Source organism: Perca fluviatilis, chromosome 1, assembly GCF_010015445.1.
Source record: "Perca fluviatilis chromosome 1, GENO_Pfluv_1.0, whole genome shotgun sequence".
NCBI classification, from domain to species: Eukaryota; Metazoa; Chordata; class Actinopteri; order Perciformes; family Percidae; genus Perca; species Perca fluviatilis.
Window position 1 is genome coordinate 22,830,317 of NC_053112.1, and position 23,041 is coordinate 22,853,357.

General features: G+C 38.6%; 3 protein-coding genes across 4 annotated transcripts in view; 2 read left to right on the top strand and 1 right to left on the bottom strand.

Moving 5' to 3' along the window:
• Nucleotides 1–4,148, bottom strand: part of stx8 (syntaxin 8) — a 48,970-nt gene extending 44,822 nt beyond the window's left edge. Inside the window, exons 1-4 of the mRNA XM_039794020.1 lie at nucleotides 4,018–4,148; nucleotides 3,307–3,406; nucleotides 3,106–3,200; nucleotides 2,686–2,796 (exon numbers count right to left, since the gene is read on the bottom strand). Coding sequence (XP_039649954.1) covers nucleotides 2,686–2,796; nucleotides 3,106–3,200; nucleotides 3,307–3,406; nucleotides 4,018–4,034 — 323 coding nt within the window. The 5' untranslated portion in view covers nucleotides 4,035–4,148. The remainder of the gene's footprint in view (nucleotides 1–2,685; nucleotides 2,797–3,105; nucleotides 3,201–3,306; nucleotides 3,407–4,017) is intronic.
• A 3,647-nt stretch (nucleotides 4,149–7,795) lies between these two features.
• On the top strand, nucleotides 7,796–13,103 carry LOC120554905 (TBC1 domain family member 24-like). The gene is made up of 11 exons (XM_039793820.1): nucleotides 7,796–8,042; nucleotides 8,256–8,470; nucleotides 8,575–8,836; nucleotides 8,993–9,106; nucleotides 9,758–10,174; nucleotides 10,267–10,506; nucleotides 10,705–10,860; nucleotides 11,685–11,748; nucleotides 11,904–12,002; nucleotides 12,153–12,429; nucleotides 12,525–13,103. Exons 1-11 carry the CDS (start codon nucleotides 7,837–7,839, stop codon nucleotides 12,704–12,706), a joined length of 2,232 nt encoding a protein of 743 aa, XP_039649754.1. The 5' UTR covers nucleotides 7,796–7,836; the 3' UTR covers nucleotides 12,707–13,103.
• A 2,832-nt stretch (nucleotides 13,104–15,935) lies between these two features.
• LOC120555208 (zinc finger protein 501-like) lies at nucleotides 15,936–22,521 on the top strand. Of its 2 annotated transcripts, none has more exons than XM_039793969.1 (3): nucleotides 15,936–16,089; nucleotides 17,651–17,708; nucleotides 20,651–22,521. In XM_039793969.1, exons 2-3 carry the CDS (start codon nucleotides 17,660–17,662, stop codon nucleotides 21,769–21,771), a joined length of 1,170 nt encoding a protein of 389 aa, XP_039649903.1. In that variant the 5' UTR covers nucleotides 15,936–16,089; nucleotides 17,651–17,659; the 3' UTR covers nucleotides 21,772–22,521. The 2 variants fall into 2 exon arrangements, with proteins under 2 accessions (XP_039649903.1, XP_039649853.1); XM_039793919.1 differs by lacking the exon at nucleotides 15,936–16,089 and adding an exon at nucleotides 16,098–16,412.
• Nucleotides 22,522–23,041: the final 520 nt, after the last annotated feature.

Below are 23,041 nucleotides of genomic sequence, written 5' to 3' on the forward strand. Positions count from 1 at the left end.
ACCCATGTCCGAACCAATTCTTGAGCTGGGTCGTAAAGCTGAGTCAGTCAACGCGGGTTAACCCTTTCAAACACAAAATCAACCCTGGTTGAGCCCTCGGTGTGAAAGGGATATCAGAGACTGAGGAAATAACAATGCTATTACTAAACTGTTATGCTCGGGTTTTGATGTCCAGCTAACATAATTCGGTCTCTCATTATTACATTTAAACCCGATCTTTCAAATTTAAAAGTAAGAGCTGTTTTGGTTAATGTCTATTCATGTCCAATGCAGAAAACTGCTTTTATCTCACCCCAACACATGCATCTCACAGTGTGATGACTAATTCAAGCTGCTTTTGAGGTAGTTGGTAAAGCACTGTCAGACCATTCACAATGCTAGCTAGCGGAGGCTCATACCATCAGAGGAGAAGGTGAGACGAGGCATTTGGTCTAATTTCTCGGACATGTTTGATTACTATGAGACAGTGTGCCAGCCCTCCACGAAAGTGCCCAGTGTGTGAAGATCCAATTAACCAGTCAGTGGGGAGTGCCAAAATCAGTCGGGCACATCTCTTGGCAGCCACAAAGCACTAGACAGCCGCCATCGGGGGCCTGGGGCCTGAGCACCTAGGTCCTGACTGAATGACTTGGACAGGGGAGATTTAACTAATTGCTAACTATTTCCAGTGCAATCAAATACAAAGGAAAGGTTAGTGAATAGTGGTGGAAAGATGGGTCTGAGGGGTGACAGGGTGAACCGAGCCTTCAAATGTAGGCGCCATGTCCTGCTTTTGCTTAGTCTGAATTGGAGATGCTCAGAATGTATTGTTTCAGGGATAGATTAAAGTCCCCTCTGTTACCTCTATCCCTTTTCTTCTACCCAAAGTTCTCACAAAAAAAAGAGCGGCTTAGATTATCCACGCATGGCCAATCCACCCCCTCCTCAGAGACCACACAGTGGGAAGGGGTCTGACCCACAAATCCAAATTACCCACCACATATCACTATTAAAGTTCGGTTTGACTGAGCAAACTAAAAACCATACGACCACATGATTACAGTTTGCCAAGCTAATTTAATAGCAAATGTCATTGGAGATTTCTTTACAGAGGCTTTTATGTAATTGGGTGTGTGGTCTGTAAAAAGATGAAAGCGTGAGCAAAGCACCGCTAAGTAGATCAATCCCAAAAACCAAAGCTTGTGAAAGATATAAAAAAAAAAGCCAGTCTCATATCAAGGCATCAATAAAAGTGGTTTTCTAATCTGGTTCTACTGATCTGATGAAATAGTGATGTTTGGGTTCTCAAAACTCCTCGCACAAAGTAAACATACTTTACTGCACAGGAACTGTAATATAAATGCTGAGCTTCTACAATGTAAGAACATGGAGGTACCATCTAAAAAAACACTAATTTATAAAAAAAAAAAACAGGCATGAAAAGCTGGAGGAAGTTAACAACATGGCACCATTTCCTCTTCCTGTCCAAACAAATATCACCTGGGCCAGACTAGGTCAAACATTGCTGCCTATGGCTTTCAAAGCTGTCACACTGCCATGACACATCACATGATGAATAGGATATAAGCTGTGGTATTCGGCTCTTTGATTAGCTCCACAATTACTAGAATAAATGCTCAGCGGAGAGTTATAAACTGTAAACTCACCCCTTCCATCCTTGTTCTTCAAGACACATACATTCTTATGAATGAGTGTGTCCATTTCAGGAGGTGCCAAATGTGTGATCAGCAGTGCAAAGCAAGCAAATCTCTTGATGAAAAAGAATTAGCCATGAAGTTAAGCACCCTGTCAAAATGGCAGACAGACAGACTTCCTTCCGAGTGATAGCACAGGGAGAGGTCATGGCACATGGGTCATACCGGATGTACAAAGACTTTCACAGAAAGCTAGTGACCGGTGACATATCATCAAAGCAGAGAACATAGCCTATGACCTCTCTGTCAAGAACATAGACAAGAGAATGAGGATTCATTATTTTTAATTGGCCGTCCAGCACTAGATATTTTTTTTTTTAAATCTCAGAGGAGGAAAATCACAAAATGAAAGGCTCCCTGAAGCATCATGGGATGATGCTTGGTTTGGCCCTTCTGACAGTGACAGACAGAGACTCAGGGTGTCGGATATTGCCCAATTCTTCTGAGCTATTTAAGCAACAAACTGGCTGTCCCAGATTATTTTTCAAAACAGAAGTGTTCTAAGAAAATCACAACTAAAGACTTTTTGAGGGTAGACTATTTGAGACAGCAGCATGGCCTTGTAGTGACTAGTGAGAAATCATCCTTCATACGTATTCGCTGGTGGTTTCTGTGTATAAGTGATCGAATTCCTACCAGCTAACAGGGGGTACAAGGAGGGGGACAAGTAAATTACTACTATCTGATCTGTGTGATGAAGCACCACATTGATCAGAAATATGTTCAGATTCACCCAAACTTTTGAAACTCCGACCTAATGGTCTAATTGTCAAAATGTAGTCCTAGTGGGACACCCCACTCATAAAAGCAAAAAGATGCTTAATAACATTTGGAAATACTGACTGTATCTTAGAATAAAATAGAATAGATAGAATAGAACAGATCTTTATTGTCATTGTTTTTAACAACGAAAAACACAGTTTAGCAGCTCTCAATATGACAGTTACATTTTCCTCTTTAGGATCAAATCACTTGCTTGGATCTTAAATACCTGGAAGGTTCAGGCTCTGCGATGTCTCCCTTGAAGGTGGCATTGAGCTGCTTCTCTCTGGTTAGCAGGTCATCAATAAGGTTCTGCCTCCTATCAGCTTCCGATTGCATTCTGATGACACTATGTTAAGGCCATGTAAAAGGTCAACATCACTTTAACCACCTTCAGTGATAGTGGACAGATGATACTCCTGACACTTTTATTTGGGTCAGTTTGGATATGTTCATTAACCAACACAGAAACCATTTGACTTCTTTAGCAGTTAGGGCAGACCGGTCTAATACATCCATGGGGCAAACCTTTCAAAACACTCTTATGCCCTCTAAAGGAAGACAACTGCTACTGCAAGCAAAGGAAACCCTCCAACCAAAATGTAATCTCAGTCTCATGATTTCTCAACATTCTCAGAAGAAAGGATACATGCGCCGAGTTGATGATGCTCGCAACAAACCCTCTTTAAGCTGGGCAATATTCTGTTTGAGCTTCTGCAGTGATGCCCGTAGCGTCATGTTGATCTGAAAAGACAGAAGATATTCACACCAACGGACTATTAGAGGAACCTGACTATATCAGGAGACATTTGTAGGCAATGCCACTTTATTTGTGAATGTAACACCTTACCTTTGCAGGGTTCCCCCCTGTTCTCTGCTGCCTGTTCCGTTCATGAATGTTTTCTGCTATTTCCTGTGCCAAGCGACAATTGGCATCGTAATTCTGTAACCTAAAGATCAATGATTGAGATAGAGAGGTTATGTAATTTGACCTGTAATTACTTCCTTATGACAAACAGTAGTCACAGATAAATCGTTGGTCGTTTTGTATGCTCGAGTTTAATGTTATAAAGCCAATACACCATTGAGTGTCTGTGTAAAAGCTAAATGAACAACACTGACTGACGGTGTCAAACGTTTGAGCTGCACCATTAGTATTTAATACAGCGCTTATGTATAGTGTTGTACCGTAAGGTATTTGTTTTATTAAAGTTTAGTTTAGTTTGATAAAATGTCAGACAATTAGCCCAATCTTTAGCTACATTCATCATGTGACATTTTTCCTCTTTCGATTCTGCTAACGTCCCAAACTTAAGTTTGAATAGTAAATAGAAGAAAGAGATTATCTTGCAATGGCTTATTAAAAATGCAAATTATTGTATTAGGTTAATCTTTATAGGGAATAGCTTAGCTAGCTAGCTACATCTTTAGCTAGCTAGCAGAGGGTAACGTTACAGAAAGAGTAGCTAGCTAGCTACTTTATCAGGGTTAGTAACGTAATTTGTTGTAGTTAATAATACGGTTGAGGCAATTTACTGTAGCCTTTGAACACATTACTTACCACGGATCCTGAGACATTATGATAAAAGTAAGCAATGAAGAGAAAATCCACTTAGTTTGAACCACCCGGCAGTAATAATAATCACCAGCAAACTATTTCTTGTTTGGGTGTGACGTCATAACGGCAAGCTACGAGGGACAGTTGAGTCCAAGGCCATTTTCAAACGGGGATACACATGTAGGTTTGCCATAGATATATACATATCTATGTAGGTTTGCCACCCGTCCCGTATAATACGGCATCGTTCCTTATTGAAAACTAAAATGCACTATCCCTTGCTAAATCAATAGCTATTTGTCCTGTATTTTCGTGCACACCCTGACCCGACTCCACCATAGAAATACAGTGTACATAGCTATCTGTTCTCAGATACCTTTCCTAGCAGATCTTAGCACTACCAAAAAAATCACAAGTAAAAGTCCTGCTTTCAAAATCGTACTGAAGTAAAAAAAATAGTATTGTCAGTAGGTAAAGTGTCAAAATTAAAAAATACTTAGGCTACTTAGCAGAATACCTCCTAGTCGTATTATTGTTATCCTATGATATTTATTGTATTATTACTGATGTATCAATGTGTAAGCAGCATTTGAATGTTGTAGTTAATTCACTGTTGGGTAGTTTACTTTATGCCATATTTTTGAGCTCATCTGTTTCAAATGTACAGTCTTGACCATAGACAGTATAAAACATACAAAGTAACTACAGCTGTTTTTTGTAAATTGCAGTCAACCACACCTTACAATTAACATCACACTGATTATTTGTTTTAATCTTGCATTGTTCAGATTAGGACTGCACGATATGAGGAAAATATAGAATTGCGATTACTGTGACTGATATTGCGATTGCGATATGATTCACGATATTAGAGGGAATGATAATTTTGTATCATTATTCTCATTTTCATTGAAAAATATTAAAATAAAAAATGATTATAGTGTAATTTTTCTGAGGATCTGTACCAAACAAAGTTTTATTTAGTCTGCAGGATTCGATTTGTAGTCCGGGACGTCTCTGCAGCACTGTAATACTTAATTCAGAATAGTTTGACACATATTTTGACTTTAATAAATATTGTGCCTCGCCTGTGATTTGGATATTGCACTAGTCCATACTGCCATTTCGATAAAATTGCGATTAATTGTGCACCCTTAGTTCAGATGAAACACACACATTTAACACTGTAGGGTTACACACACAATTGTTTGTTTGTAAATCATTTGTTTCCTGTCTTGTGTATGAGGTTTGGTTACCATGGTTGTTGGGGGAGGTTTCTTTCTGGTGGAGCAAAAGGTGTGGCTGAGGGTTGAGAACTCTTAAATCTGGTGTCGCCCCCTGACCCAACTCAAACTCTGGTAGGTAAAGTCTGTTTTTCTTTTATTAAAGGTATGAACTGCAGAATAAGGGCCTTGTTTCAGAAAAAAGTCATTGTTAATAATATTGATTGAAAAAAAGTTTGGTCCGACTCCTTACCACAAACATTCTTATTAACAAATAAGGTAAAAGAAGTTTCATTTAAGTTAATTCACAGATTTTATCCTATTAGACTTTTTTTTTTAAACAAAAACTAAAGAGCAATATAGATGTTAACTGTTCTTTTTGTCAATTACATCTTGAAACATGCTCACATTTGTTTTGGTATTGTGGATTTCACATCAATTGTGGAACGATATCAATAACTTTAAAGTTGCCAAAATGTTTTCACATTTTACCCTTTATTATAGAAATATCATATTTGGCTGCTTTGAGTACAGTAACAAAAATTTAAATGTTTTCTTTCTTATTAATTTACTTTCAGTTATTGGCAAGTTCCACATCCACAAACAAAAACACAACATTCTCTGTATTTATAAAAGAAATGGAACTCTATATATCAACAATTTCTGATTTGCAGAACAGAGAAGCAATGAAAGCAATGTTTGTCTGTATTACATTTAATGTTTTTTCAATTGTGCTAGCTGTTTTTTATTATCTGTTTTTTCTTTTTATCATCTTTCTTTGTTCGTGGCTTTTCTTCTTTCTATTTTGTCGATGTGTCAATATGTTTGTACTTTGGATATGTTCTTTTGATACTGTATATATGCTGAAAATTTGAAACAAAGAAAAAAACTCTCAAATCTGGAGCCAGCTTGTTGGGCCAAACAATGTGCTTCTATGTCCAGGGGATAGGGATTGTGTTAAGTTAGTTTAGCTTTGTGTTTAGTTGTAAGTGGTGTCCATCTGTATTGTCCCTTGTGTGTTATTTGGTTTGGCCAAGGCACTATATATACATATATATATATATATATATATATATATATATATATATATATATATATATATATATATATATATATATATGTTCCCTCATGTGTCATTGTGGTAGATCAGTTTGTTCAGTTAACACCCTGTTTAGTTGTCATATTGAGTTCAGTTATGTTGCAGTGTCCTTTTATAGGCCCAGTTATTCCATTTTTGGTTTATAATTTTAAATCTTTTAAAAAAAATTTTGTTAAAGGCCTCAGAACAGCATGACAGGATACACAGAAAGTAAGAATTTTATGGTAAATGTCTCCCAGTCCTTGTCACAACACGAGTCTCCATGTACTGATATATAATAATAATAATAATAATAATAATAATAATAATAATAATAATAATAATAATAATAATAAACTTTATTTCTATAGCACTTTTCTTAACAAAGTTACAAAGTGCTTTCCTGAAAAACTGCAAATAAAACCAAATACAACACAGACAACAACAATGAAGTCAAATACAAAAAACAGAGGTGTCATTAAGCACCATATATATTTATATACAAACATACACACACACACACACACACATACATATATATGTATAAATACATATATACACGCAAGCATACATCTATACACACATACATACATGCCTGTAAATGTACAAAGACATACAGTAAATGTGCAATGGCAGAGCAGGATGATAAAACCCAACAGCGTATTAAATATTCAACGCTTTCTTATAAAAGTAAGTTTTAAGAATATGTGGTTTAACTGCTTTCATTTCTTACATTGTACCCAAAGTACAAGTGTGAATTCATATTGTCCCAGCCTTCATGGAAATTGATATGAAGTAATGACAGCATGCAGCTCATTTTTTTTAACTCCATTACATGTGGAGCCCACATATGAGCTAAGTACTTGAAGAGGTTTTATGTGTCATACCCAAACAGTAGTTGTGTTTGGATCAAAACATATATCTGTTGTGTAGAATAATAACCTTTAAATGACTTCTTGGAACAGACTGATTTGGCGTTTTGATGCTACGCATAAAGACGTTTCAAAGACAGAAACACGATTACTCTATTTCTGATGACCTTATTCTGAGTAAAAAATGTTTTCATAGGTTTCCCTATTAAAAAAAACATTTAAAACTCAAGCCGTATGTTAATTGCAATAGCAACGAAAAATCTATTGCGGAGAATAAATGAAGGGCTATTTAAAGGACACTTGGTCGAATCATATGTTTAAAAGAAATTGTGTTTCGTCATTTAAGCTGGAAAGTTGTAGTCCTTGTTTTATGGTTCTATTTATGTTGGCATCGTGGATGATTTCCAGTTTAATTAGTTCTCCGAATGATACACTGTATTTTACTAATGTTAAAACAGGAAAATCAGTAGGCCTACATTTGTTTTACTTTCAACAGCAGAACTCACCACAAACAAACAATACCATTATACCTGTCTCACGTGAACACAGCCCACAGGCGTATATAAAGCCCTGACCCTCAGAACGTGCAGCTAGTAACAGGAGACACATTAACTTTCAGCTTGCATTTCTTGGAAGAATAAGACTTGAGATGCTAGATTTTTCAAGAACGCTGGAGTTCTCCAATTGTGGAAACATGAATTCAGTCTTGATGCACACATCAACAGACCAAGACGTGGACTCTATGGCAGGAGGAAGAAGCAGGCCACGGTCTTACTCCTATTACAGTCCAGAGGACAGTAAGAACTACAGAGTGCAGACACAGACAGAGGAAACCTTTCTAAGACCTCGCTCCAGGTATTTTTCACGTTCAACTTGCATGTGCTGTTTTTTTTAATCCAAATGATGTTGCTGATCAGACAGCCAGGCATGGTTATTATAATTATGTGGATTTGTGTTTTAAAGTTGTAGCAAAATTGGGTAAAAGAAAGACCATGCCCAACACAAAAAGACTAAAAAGAGGAATAATTATTAGGCTACATAATTATTCCTAAATGAACTGCTCCCCAGGTCCTTTTACAGTATTGAGACGTCAGAGCTTGACCTCGATTTTGACGTGGGGAACTTTACAAGGTCCAGTCCACTGAAGCAGAGGGCGACCTCCCTATACCAGTATCGAGGGAACAAAAAGGAAAAGAAAGAAGGGAATGGGGCTGGTGTTCGAATCACCTCTAATAAGTCCAAGTCTAAACCAAACAAGCACTCATCAACAAGAGAGCCTAATGGTATTGAAATTTTTTTTTCATAATAGCATGTATTCTTCTCCAAAAGTCTATTTACATTGTTTAGGGAAATAAAAATCAAATGTATGTATGCATACTTTGCTCAGGCAGTAAAGGCAATCTCAAGTCAGTGTCCATGATGACCATCTCTGAGTCGGACAACTGGGAAATTTGCTCCAGCTCGGGGATGAAGTATGGACAGTTTGTAGACTGGGAGAAGATTGACCCTGAAGCTGCGAAAAGATACCAGCAGATCCTGCAGAGTGATCACCAACAGCTGAAAACTATGGGCCGAGAGGGATTCTGGGCCATGCCCCATACACTAAGGGCCAAAGCATACTATCACATCATCCACAGCATCAATTCCAGGTTACGATTGTCACATTAAATGTTATGTGTACAAGTTCATTAATACAAGCATATTATGCATTTTTGTTAATAGATACCACTATTGTAAAATGAGTTTGTAATTGAAATCCACTCAGGCAAATGATCTGAATATGCATTGATGTTGTATTTGAATAGGTCAGTCCTTCCAGACAGAGATGTCCATAATGAACTAGCCAAGAAGATCTTTGGAGAACAGAAAATCAGCACCCATCCAGTCCCAGAGTACATGGAGGCAGGAGAAATACCCAGGTACTTCTGTGGGATAATATATATATGCTTTTTTAGGTAACAACTCTATATATATAGACCTACATGAACCTTAATCTAGCAAAAGAACAAACCGGAAAAGCCTAAAGTGCACTCGTCTTTTTTAAGAATTTATTTGGTTAATTTAATATTGAAATATTGGTCAGAAGTAATTAGTGAGGATTGTTGATTAAAAATCCGATGAACAAAATGCCACAGCAATGCTTTAAAGGTGCAGTAAGTGATGTTAAGCCACTTTTTGTCACATTCAGTCAATATCTCCTCACGGTCACCTAGCTTTCTATTTTCTGTAATGTAAATGGAAAACAAACAGAAAGAAAAGCACGGGCCACAAAACACTATTCCAGACAATCAGCAACAGGCGGCGACCGTTGATGGTAGGGGGGAGGCAGCATGTGAATGTGCCAGAGGACAGTAGTTATCCTCACATGAATATGGGGGGGGAGTAGCTTCTGAAGGGAGGGATTGTATTTGTTTGGCAGTTGAGTTCAAATTTTAACAATTTTTGCGCAGCATCGCTTACTGCACCTGTAAGTTTTGACTTGTCACATTGTCACATGTATACTTTTACATAAAAGTCTCACCAAGTGGAGCTTTAAAAGGTGTTGTGTTGCTTGTTCTTCTCTTATGCAGATACTGTCTCAACAAAGCAGGCCTGAACTCCGTTAAAAAGATCCTCCTTTGCCTTGGCAAATGCTTCCCAGAAATGGACTTCTGCCCCATCCTGCCTGCATTGGTCTCCCTCATCCTCCACTTCAGTGAGGATGAAGCTGAGTGTTTCTGCAGTGTGTGCCGACTTATCTGCTACAAGGACCCCAACAAGCGTTACATCGACCAGACCTTTCTCACCTACCGTGCTTCCTGCATGACCTTTGGAGACCTTGCTAATAGGTGTTGCCGAGGCATTCGTAAGCTGATCGCCAGCTCTCACCAGAACCTCTTTGATTTTTACTCTGACTGGATCATGTGGATATTTGCCGACCTTCCGTTCACATATGCTATCAGAGTGCTGGATGTCTACATATTGGAGGGCTACAAGGTCCTCTACAGGTTTGTTGCTGCTGCATCTTCACATCTAAACAAAATCCTTAAACCGCCTAACTATTACTTCGGAAACGATTTCATGATCATTTTTTGTACAGAGTGGCTTTGGCTCTGCTGAGCCTCTACAAAGTATCTGTGTCATCTCGAGTGGCAGACGTGGAGGACTTCAGAACCGATATGAAAAGGTTCGTGCAGAGTGTAGCTCGCCACTGTACCGCTGAGAACCTTCTGGAGAGGGCCTTCATGATTCCGATTGCCACGCGGCGAGAGCTCAACCTCCTGTTCAATGCCAATAAGGACTCCCTTATGCAAAAAGGTGTCAGCACACACCAGAAGAGGTAAGTTAATCCAGACATTGATAAAGAACAGCCAGTGAGAGGCATATTTGTAAGAAACCTAGAAATAAAATAAAAATAATCTGTTTATAAAATGCTTATAATTCATTATGTTTTGAAAAGGACTGAAATCAATGCTCACATTTGTCTTGTTATTATCTTATTCATATTATTATCATAGCTATTTTTGTGTACCTAAAGGCAGTCGGTTGAGACGGTGGAGTTTACCAACTTCACCTCCAGTGTTGTGACAGGGACTGAGATGAGAGTCGTCTGGGCCTGGATACCTGAGCGCTTTGCCCTTTTTAGCCCCATTAGGCTGTTTAATACAGCAGAACACGGAAGAAGCCTTGCTTCGTAAGTTACCTTTGTTCAATACTTGAACACCATTGAGAAACTATCTATTCATCTATCTTCTATGACTAGAAGTGGATCTTTCATATTTGTATTTAAAAGCCTTCATATCTTTCTGTCTGTTGAAGCCAGGTCATTATCAATCAATAACTGCTTAACACCATGTGCCAGCAGTGAAAAACAGAATCCCAGGTCTACTCACATAACACAAAGGGGTGTGTTTTCACTATCAACATGTTTGCTTTGCACGCAAAAGTCAAGTGACTCACATTTCAGTGGTGGCAAACACTGTTTACAGGGTTCAAAATGAACTTTTTCGTCCACCAGCCAAATGGCTAGTGAATGTTAAAATTTTCCAGCCACTCAATAGCTCGCCATTGTTGTTCTGGTGAATGACCAGCAACTTGCATATTTTACCAGTATTTTACCAGTAAATGGTGCTATTTTTGAACCCTGACAGGTTACGTAGAAAATGACCTACCAGTTCCTAATTGAGTGTTTAATTATCTTTTATTTTGTAACATATGGTTAAAAAAGCAATGCTCCATATGGAAAGTAATTATTTCTGAAATATAAAGTAGGGTGCTATGAAAAAATGACATGGAAAGATATTTTAATAGTTAAAGTTGGGATCATGTTTTGCATTTGACCCTTCCAGCTCCTTTTAATAAGATACTAAATGTTCTCTTCTATTAATATACAGCACAGGTAGGTATTGTAGTAAATTCATTTAAGGGCTATGTTTAGTCATCAGTGACACTGCCTGGTTGCATATATGGCAGCTTATGGGATATTATAAAACATCACGTTTTTTTTCTCTTATATAGATTATATTCACATGTGGAGGGATGCGAACCAGCGGTCTTGATAATCAAAACTGTGGATGAAGAGGTAACATTAGAACACATAACGAATATTGGGATACATTGGATAATTTTGCTGCATATACTTTTCTTTTTTCTTTTATTATTTATTGATGCCAATAATGAAAATAATTGGTTTATGGAATACATTTTACTGAAATATTAGCATTTCTCATTTCTCAGGTCTTTGGTGCCTTTCTGTCAACAGATGTGATAGAAAGAAGAAAGCATGAGTCTGAGGGACTTACATATTTTGGAACTGGGGAATGTTTTGTTTTCATGGTGAGACACATTCCTTTCTCCTTATAGAATTCATCTCTGACATGTCATATAAGGTTTTCTGTAACATGCTTCAAGTCGGATTTTGTGTCAACTTCATATAGACAACGTTTATTATCGTTCGTCAAACAAGAAATGTGCTTACTCTTTCAGCTTCGTCCCAGCATGGAGCGCTACCAGCAGGCTATGGTCAACATAATGACCAGAAGAGCATCCCTTCAGCAGGTTCAAGGCAGCAGCTGTGACTTCTCCCCGCACACCACCACCACAATTCTGACCTGTCCTGCTGGAACCCCCCAGGACCCCAGCTACCTGACGGTCCCCTTCACTGCCCCATCAGAGGGACCCATGATTGCCAAAGAGCCAAAGAGACCCAAGGAACCCGAAGCCTCCATGTTCATAGCGGGCAGTGACCATCAGCTCATAATCGGTATGCCAGTTGAACATATTGTTAGGTCTTTAGCAAAATGTCAAGTCAACAGTGAACGGTGTGTATGCAGTGCTGATGTATGCATCCTCTCTTAGGTGGGGATGGAGGTCACGCACTCTGCCTACAGGAAGACCTAGAGGGGGGATACTCGGAGCCTTGTGACACATTCAAGAGCATCCCACTCTACAAGGGACATTTCAAGATCCAGGCCCTGGAGGTGTGGGGCATCCAATTTCCTTTGCAGCCTTGTAACTTCAAATCTTTTGGTAAACACTGAAGCAGAGGTTCATGATGCTGTTTCATTGGACTTGATTTATATGTAAATTTCAAATATTTATTTTGTGAAATGCACATGAGTGAGATTTTACTTGAATTGTTGTCTACATGTCATGCCAAGTTTAGTTGTATAGCAATTTATATCATATACATCGTCTTACTGGACTTTACAAGCCCACTTAAACAAGGGTTTCTATATCAGGAAAGTTCTCTAAAAACATAGGGAAAATATCCACACAAAAACTAGTAGGTTCAAACAGCCGTTATGGTCTTTTCGTAGGGTATGGCCAAAGCCAGCTGTGAGGTCATCAAGGTCTGGACCTTGATAATTATTTCCCCCAAAAAACATTGTCAATCTCTGCATCTGAATGATGAGCTGTTGGTGAGGGAGAGGCTGGGCCACAGCGCTTACCTGGGCAGCGTGTGTGCACCGCAGATCTGAGTGATTCAGAGATCTAAAAGTGACTGATGGTATGCCACTAGTGGTACAGCGGCATAAGCTGATCTCTGGAGTGATGCAGAGAGGCAAAGTCCTTATTTCATAATAAAATTATGTATGGTAGTGAACGGCGAGAGACAAATATTTTTTTTATCCCATGTGAATTGAGCCATTAATTACAGATATGATGTTTGTCAGTTTAAAAGATTATTTAGCAAGTGAAGAAACACACAGGCATCGTAGTTTATGGTGGCTTCAACGGGACATAACTTTTCCTACTTTTGGGATGAGTAGTCTTAATAAATTATGTTTTAACGTAAATTAAAGTCTTATACTTCAACAGTTTTATCACAAACTGAGAATTTTTTGACATGCAAAATTATCTTTTAAATTGACAAACATCATATGCGTAATTCATCTCCCAATTCTAACGTGATCAAATAATGATTTGTCTCTCGCCATTTACTACTGTACATATTTTTTTACAAAATAAGGTCCCATGGTGGTCCAACGGAAGGGGAAGGACTTCACCTCTCTATGCAAATCAGTACAGCGGCATAAACCGATCCTCTGGCGGTTTATGCTGCTCACAACAGTGGCATATGCCGATCCATGGAGCTAGCCTTTACTTTCACCTTATGCTGTTTAATCACCTCATGATGGCAGGTGATTTAGTAATCATTTGCCCATATAGTGCGGGGATACAACAATTTTTATTGTTTTGTTCTCAGTACGGTGTGGATTTCAATATTAAATATAATGCAAATGAGAGCAATATTATGATTGTTAGAAGTAAAGAAGACAGGAAATTAGTATTTTCTGATTTCTTTTTATCTTATGGTACTGCCCTTAAAGTGTGTGATGAGATTAAATATCTTGGCCATCATATTGTTAATGATTTATCAGATGATAAGGACATCAACAGATAGTGTCACAAGATGTATGCTCAGGCTAATGTGCTTGTATGTAAATTTGGCATGTGTTCTGCTAATGTTAAGGTAGCTTTATTCAAAGCATTCTTTACACCACTATATACTGCCCACTTGTGACTGAATGTAGCGTATAATGATGGCATGAGACTGCTTCTAAAACAACCAAGATGGTGTAGTTCTAGTCAAATGTTTGTTAGTGTTGGTGTGCCTACCTGTTCTGCCTTAACAAGAAACCTTATTTATTGATACATGTGTATAATGTCTGTCTAGGAAACTGAATTATACAAGCTTTAGCCCACATTGATTTTAGCTCTTTCAGGTATGCATCTAGACTGTGCAGACATTGGCGCTCCTGTTTGTATACTACAGGTGAAGTTTGTTGACCTTTTATTAATTTATATGAATTGTACTTAATATTTATTGCTATATGTTTGTAAATATTGTCATTTTTAATTTTTAATTAACCTTCCATTTGTGTCCTGAATAAAGTTATTATTATATATATTATCCTAAGATTTAGGAAATTTTAAGCCAACTAACCAAATAAAGGAATGAATAAGTTTTTCTCCTCTGTTCTATTGCCACAGTAAGTTATGTGCGATGCCTTTGAAATGGCAGAAAGTAATATTAGAGTTTGCCTTATCTAACATAGAGTATCTTTGCTAATATGGCTATAACATTAGCCACCTTAGCCAGTCTGATTAATCCATAAAAAAGATTTAGAACCAACAAGCAACATACCACTCAACATGACTTTGTTGTGAGTGGTTCTCAGCAAAAGTAGACAGTGAAAATTATCTGTTGAAAGTCATATTGACATCATATCACCACCAACATTACATAACTGACACCTTTCACTATAGTTTTAATGTATATATTCTGTATCTGTAGAATAGGCTATGTCACAGACAAAAGATTTATTTATTACTACAAATGAGCACATGCTTTCTGACCTTCCCGACAAAGAGAAGAATAGCACAGAAAGAACATGATGTAGGCCTATGCAGGAAACACACGCACACGCGCGCGCGCACACACACACACATATACACACACACACACACACACACACACACACACACACACACACACACACACACACACACACACACAGGTAGGCTAGTGAATGGCCTGCAGTGACTTGTGATTTTCAACCAAACCATTTGTTGTGTTAGACAATATATTGGAATCTGTTGGTACCCTTCTTGGATGTCTGCCTAGTTCTTATTATTTCGCAGTTTATCTTGAAACACACTTAATCTTGTAATTCGACTTGTACAGTAGGCCATACAGTAGGTGCCACATCATATAGGTTTGGTGGATGATGGGGTCCTGATCCTACCCATAGACTGTAGTCTATGATCCTACCTACCAAAAATAAATGAGCGACCCATTTTGGGCAGGGTCCTAGATTTCTGAGACATTTGCTGCGTTCTAGTGCTGTTGGAACCATAGTGGTAAGGGGCACATCCAGTGACTGTAAAAAGATCATCTGAACAGGGAAAATGTTAAATTTGTGTTGTTTGTTTGTTTCTTTTTTTGTGATAAACAAAAAAGATATAACGTTAGTGCGGATTAAAGAAACGAACAACAACAAAAATACCAGTTGGTCCGGTTCAGTTGTAAAGTCAGTGTGACGTCAACGTTAGAATTTGTGATGCGTCTACTGAAACTTGCTTAATTTGCTAGATACATTTGAATAAAACAATTACGCTGTACATAATGCGTACTATGTTGTCATCTTTCTAATAACACACCACAAAGCAGGTAATATTACGTGGCGCATGAACAGTAAAATGAAATAGTAATCAATAACACTTATTGAACGTTAACTTACAAACTTACGTGGGGTATTTGAAGGTATCGTTCAAGGGAACGGGCATCAACTCCACAATGCTACAGTTTGTTTAGCAAGCTGCAGCGACTAGCTATCTTTACATGTGAAGTGGGTTCAATTTAAAACGTTGCGGACAAAAGATGTGACAACCTTCGGTTAAAAGGATCATTAGAGAGGTGGGACTCAGTATTATACGCCTTGCGTAATCTTATTCGCCTTTGTTATGCTAGCTCACGCGACAACAACGTTAGCTTTAGCTAAGTTAGCTAGCTAACGCTACCTGCTCTTTTTGTGGTAACAGATTACACAAATATCCGCCCTCAAATTGTTATGACATAATTTGCGTTAACCGTGCCAAGGTTGTGGTTTCTTTGTCATGACACGGTGTCATGCTCAATTCAAAAACATTGCGTAGTTGCCCTGCCTAGTTACAGATGTTAAACACATCATAAGAACATATGGTGTTTCTGAATCAGCACTGTCTATGGTCCAAATTGAGGTACGTTCTGTTTGCTAGCTCAAGTATCTCCTATTACATTTTCATCGTTTAGCATTATTTCGTGATTCCCTCCATTCTCCTCTTTCGTTACTCACATGAGAAAGTTAACTGATGTGTAGCTTGGTGCAGCTTAAAATTAATCATTTTAAATAGTTAAGCTAAATAACGTTAGCTGTTTGGTGGATCACATAGTAACCCTATCCATCTCAACAGGCGATGGTGCTATACAAATACCAAACAATTGGCCTTTGTTATTCCTTAACCAGTTAACCCTGCTTCAGACATGCTGGGTATCTGGTAAGAATATCCGAGGAATACCTTTGCATCTCTTCATACCTGGTTAAATCACCGGGAAATGTATCATTAACACGCCATACTGTAGCTAAATAAAAAATGTAAAACGAAAACTTCTGGCTGGCTGAGAGCATGAGAAAACAGCTGGATAGTGCTTCATATGCTCCTCTGTGGTGTCCTCATTATCCAGCACACCACATTTCTGGATGTCAGCTTGCAGTAAGAATATGATAGTCTTATATTCTGGAACGCAAAGCTATGTATGAATAATCAGAAGAAGAAGAATCTCACTACTTGACCCAAATAACTGAACCCGGCCATACAAAACGTGGTGTAACAGGACCTTGTTAAAATAGTCTTAAACAATTTGTTTCTCTTTCATCATTGTCATGTATGTACACAGTTACATCATGACACCAGTACTTCGGGTCCCTGGACATAAATGTGATATGATCTGTGAAAAATCAAATTTGACATTCCTGAGTTTAATAAAATGTCTTGCTCAGTGTGTGTCACAATAACATACAAATAAAAATCTATGGGATCCATGTCAACATTGTTTGTTTATGTTAGAAAAATAATTGCTATAGACCTTTTTCACGGCAGACATGTTGACATGTCATAGTAGGAAAAGCACAGGTGTATTCAAACCCATTATGGCCGCATTCCACTTAGCACTGGTATTGTGCATGCTGACTCACTGAAATAGCTTACTGGGACACTTGATGGAATTGAGCCATTGCTAAGGTTATCAATTTCAGCTGTGCTTTTCCTACTATGACAAGTCAAAATGTCTGTTGTGAAAAAGGTCTACTTGCCAGTATATCATTATCACATTTTTAAACTCCAAAACCAGTTTCAGCTTCAAAACTCCAGGCTATATTATACATTATTAATCACTGCTCTACAATACTGATGTAATTGTGTCTTTTTTATGTAAATAGGCTGCAGTCATGGGCCCAGACACTGCATCTGTCCCTAAAACAGCATCTTCAGAGGAAAGTAAGTGCTGATGCGTCTATGTATTTTCATTTCTTTTTTTTAATCTGTTACAACTGATGCTCAGTACTTGATTCAATACCCAATTTCAATACCTAAGGAGCAAATCTCATCAGTGCCAATTACTGTAGCATGCAGCATGCTTCTACCAACATCTAATAATGTTTGTGATAGGCTATCTAACGTTACACATTGTAGAGACACGCAGGAAAAACTCTGTTACGCACAGAGACTGGGCTCATGTAGTAGGAGCTAAAAAATAACTAAAGGAATTTGTGTCTTAATGTGTAATTTTGTAATTTATTTTTGTTAAGTAAAATTGGTATTGAAAAAAGTATTGTTTAGGAACTGGTATCAAAGTAATGGTATTGGTATCAGAGCATTTTTTGAACGACACCCAGCCCTGCCTATAGCTATAATGACCACCTGGGCCTACATTATCCCGCTTATTACACGGCTACTTACCAAATCAATCAATATTATGACAAAAAAAGAAATATTTTAAAATAGGGCTGTCCCAAACGATTATTTTTTAATCGATTAATCTAGCGTTTATTTTTTCGATTAGTCGACTAATCTAACGATTAATTTTTCAATAAGCGATTATTTTCCCATTGCTCAATTATTAACAATTTACACAAAACAAATTTCAATAAGGTTCAAATTTCTATTTATTAAAATTGTTTAACACTGCACTGTTCAAGTAAAATGAATTTGTAGTGCAACCTGAAGCCAGATGTAGGCTATCAATCCAACAACAATATAAAGTCACTTTCAGGAGGAATACAAAAATAAAAACTTAAAGTAAACCGAGCAAGTGCCAAAAGAGTAGTGTATGAGAGATTAACCTGTATTAAAATAATGAATACGCTCTTGTTTAACATCCAAGCTCTTCTACCTTTAATTTAACTTTCATTATTTGTATCTAAAGGCTGGTTAAGCACTGTAGGGAGGAGAAGTTGGACAGTTTTTTTGTCTTGTTTCAGTGATTGGCCCATCTGGGTGATGCCGTCGGATATGCGTTAGCAAGTTAGATGTATTTCCACTCACATACCCAACAACTGCTGAACAACGCCGGCACACAGTTCTCGTCTTAACCACCACTCTCTCGCATGTAGCCTTCTACTGGAACTGACCCAAAGACCGAAGTTTTCGAGGCGTGGACGGCACCAGGCGGGAGGGCAAGGCTCCAGGCTGCAGCCATACAGTCTCGAAGTTCTTCCGAACTTGCGATCTTAAAGAGGCCAGCGGGTCCTCTAACTCTTGTGGGTCGCCACTCGCCACCACTCTCCATGCTTGTCCTTTCGTGCTGCTATCTCTGACTCGCTCACTTGACCGTCGACCTGACAAAAAACTGCATGTAGCCGGAGCTCGGCTAGCTTCAGAGCTAAGGCGGGGCTACAGATTAAGTGTCCCTAGAACCTGTGCATCTAACAGTAGTTCCGCATTACATTATTTCCGCATTACATTAATTAATTTGCACGCAAGTTTGTTTTATTTATTTATTTTATTTAGTGACGTGTCGACGCAAATTATTTGTGTCGACGCATTTACATAATCAATGACGTTAAAGAAATGGACAAAATGACGCCGTTGTTTTCTACGGCGACCAGTGAAGTATATTAGAAGCGCTTGTCCGGTGATGGCTGAGCGTTACTGCGCAGCCTCCAACTGAGCTCAAAGACGTAGATGTGACGTGAGCAGCCTGTCTGAAAGTTGTAAGTCTTCTGGTAGCTGTGCCAGGAGAAATCTTAATCATTACCTATCTTGCAGAGATGGAGAGCGTTGGTATATATAAGGAGATAACATGGGCACAGGCTAATTATTGCTAACTAAAATGATAGTTAACATTAGTAATTAAACTTAAACAGTTGAAACTGCCTGCGAGCTTCTCCTGTACTGTACGGTAATTCCGCTACTATGCGACAGTAAGTCGCGTGGTTATGACACAATCGTTAGCCTATTTTTACAAAAACGTCTGCTACGGAGCCATAACGTGAGATACAAGGTAATGGAGACTTTTATACATTGTTTTGTTTCTTTAGAAATAAACAATGTACAAATAGAGTCTTTAAACACTTCAGATGTAAAGTTATTCGCAGTCAAAGTGGCGCCAAAATGAATGACAGTCAATGGAATGCTAATGGCGGGTGTTGGCAACGGTCTGTTAAGCCCAGTTCAGACCAAAGATTTGCGACAAAACGACGAGTTGAAACTTGCAACTTTTTGCAGCATTCTAAAACCTGCCAGTTCACACCAATGCGACAAGATGGGACGGTGTATCATCTCCATGACAACGCCTCTTTGTACTTCCGTTGTAACTCTTAAGCTTTTTTGTAGCTGGATAAATCATTTGTTTTGTCTAAATATGAATGTGGATAACATTAGTGATATTGAGATGCTTGCTACAGTTGCATTCTTAGTGATGAATCGGCGAAAACACGTTTTATTTCTCTGATTCACGGCTTTGTTCTAACGCCGCTGGGTGCTCCCTCTCTTCAGTCACTCTCTAGCTCGCTTGACCATATAACGTTACCGTGCTTTCGGGCGGTCGTTGAGGCTCCGTCTAAAACTCTGCCATTTCGACCAGCTGCTTGTAACATAAAAATTATTTCTATAGTTTATAGCTGACTTTACCAGCTGACTTCTCTATTGGCTGTTGAAAGAGGTGACGTCCCTACGTTATAAAACCAGCCTCTGCGACTCGACAAGCTGAGTCGCAGCGAAACCATCAGCTGGCTTGAGACGAGCCAAGACGGGCCGGTTTCGTCTCGCCGCGATTCTTCGTCCATACTTTGCAACTGTCTGTTATAAAGAATTAGCAGACCACAGAATGCCGTCGTATCCTACCATGCCGTGTAATAACCAGGGATAAAAGGTAATCATTGTATTCTGCTGAGATTTTATTCAATCAGAGGATATTCTTTGATGTAATTGTTCCTCAGGTCCCCGAGAAGTCGTTGAGAAGGTCATCTCAGAATCAGATTCCAATGATGCTTCAACCGCCACTGAGCCCGAGAACTCCAACCAGCCAGAGGGCAACGTATCAGACAAGTGTTACCCGTGCTCCATCTGTGGCAAGGTATTTGACAGACCATCAAAGCTAGAGAGGCATAAACCTGTACACACGAGGAAGCCTAAAACTCTTTATCAGTGTCAGCATTGTGATAAGAGTTTCACACAACAAGAGAAGCTGAGCCGACACCAGAATTGCCACAACAGGACAAACCAGCACCCCTGTCCTGACTGTGGGAAAGTGTTCAACAGGCCGTCAAAGTTAGAGAGACACAAGCGCACCCACTCAAAGAAACCAAAGGTGCCTCATCAGTGTTCCTACTGCATGAAGACATTCAGTAAACTTAACAAACTTGTCCGGCACAAGCGAATGCACACCGGGGAAAAGCCTTTCACCTGCTCGGTCTGTGGAAAAGGATTCTCTGAGTCCGGTCACTGCAAAGCACACGAAAAGACGCACGAGGAGCAGCCAGAAAAACCTCACTGCTGCGCGGACTGTGGGATGTGTTTCTTCAAGGCCTCAGAACTCCGTCGGCATTTCCGCTCGCACACGGGAGAGAAACCTTTCAGATGCACCCTGTGTGAGAGCTGCTTCTCCCGCTCAGAAGGGCTTAAGAGACACATGAGGAGCCACACAGGGGAAAGACCATACAAATGCATTATCTGCGCAAAAGGGTTTTATTCTCGTCAGGATTTGAATATTCATGGGTTGACCCACTCAGGAGAGAAACCACATCTTTGCCCCGTGTGTGGCAAAGGCTTCTCACAGCTGGGCAACATGAAAGAACATGAACAAAACGTTCATATTAAGTCAGAGAAATATATTTGCAACGAGTGTGGGGCAACCTTCACACGGTACAAGTCACTGACAAAACATCAGCGGACACACACAGGAGAAAGACCCTATCTGTGCCTCACCTGTGGTCGCAGGTTTTCATGGAGCCATTCTCTTAGCAGACACCGGAGGACACACTCACACAGACAGATGTCTATGGACACATCAAAAGACATATTAAGTTTTGAAGGACCCTCTGAGAATCTTAGCAATTGAGAAAAAAAAGGGAAATCCTTATAGAAGGACATTTCATCTTCAAGCTATCTTCTTGGAGCCACAGTCAAACTAAATTTAACTAATTTGTAGTCATGTGTAATGTGTCGAGAGAAACGTTTTGAAGCTTTGTGACGATTCACCTTGCTGCTTGATTTTTTATTTGTCCACACAATATCTGTTAGAAAGTCTCAGTACAGGCCTCCAGATTAGCTTTTTTATCTCAATATTTTTATTGATCTAAGTTGTGTTCTGTTAATTGGGTAACAATATATGTGGCTATTAAAGTAGACTGCTGTATCTGGGGAAGCACAATTTACTTTATTATAAATTTGGACTAGCCTTCAGATAGTGTGGAAGAATTTGTCATATCATGGATTAAATTCCTTTTTGTTATTAACCAAAAGATGTGTCACAACCAAAGAAAAGTTACCCTGCCAGAAGGCCTGAAAGTCTTATTCGACATGCAACCAAACTGATATTAGATACAATATTGACCAAGTTTGTATGAATAATGGAGATGTCAGACTTAAATCTTGACTAAATCCGACAAAATGTCCAATAGTGATTAACTTAATCTGCTACTTCACTAACAGAACGATAGAAGGCACACAAACATTAACCAGCACAAGATTTGTGCATGGTTCAGTCCATACCAGTAGCTCACTGATTTTCTTAAATTGTACTTTCTTTTTTAAGTTTGTTCAAAATTAAAATAATAAATGCCAAAAATAAAACTATTTGTGCACTCTGTATATCATATTATTTTTTCATTGTTATAATTAAACCTTTACAGAAGTGCAGTAGCAGTTTCCCTCTGGTATGAGCTGTGTAAAATAAAAGTGAAGATAAAACGTCAGTATTACATGTTGCACCTTTTAATATGTATCACATATATATTGTGTAGTTATGTAATACATTGATTTTCTTTGTGATACTATCTACATACATGGTTGCTTACTGTCTGATGACTACATTGTGCTGTAGTTCACTGCATATTAACAACACAATGGGCACACTACATTCTTAAATACGTATTCAATTGATGTGCTCAAATGTATTTTTAGTTGTGCTCACAATAATGTGAATTGAACCTTGAGCTACATTATTCTCCCTAAGCTTTTTTTTATAGAAAATTTAGTAATCAATAAACAGTCTTCATATAACAGCAGTTGCAATTAGAGCATTTTTTTTTTAAATTGTGTATGACGTCTGTTATTGTGTCCAAACAATTCTGCCGAATATTGCCTACTTGTAAAACCACAGTTGCCTG

Bases quoted from the DNA above. Each gene is read 5' to 3' on its own strand.
- LOC120555208 (XM_039793919.1), top strand. The intron at 17,709-20,650 runs GTAAGTGCTGAT...ATTGTTCCTCAG, and splicing joins AACAGCATCTTCAGAGGAAA to GTCCCCGAGAAGTCGTTGAG.
- LOC120554905 (XM_039793820.1), top strand. From the start codon at position 7,837: ATGCTAGATTTTTCAAGAACGCTGGAGTTCTCCAATTGTGGAAACATG. The intron at 8,837-8,992 runs GTTACGATTGTC...GTATTTGAATAG, and splicing joins ATCCACAGCATCAATTCCAG to GTCAGTCCTTCCAGACAGAG. The intron at 12,430-12,524 runs GTATGCCAGTTG...ATCCTCTCTTAG, and splicing joins TGACCATCAGCTCATAATCG to GTGGGGATGGAGGTCACGCA.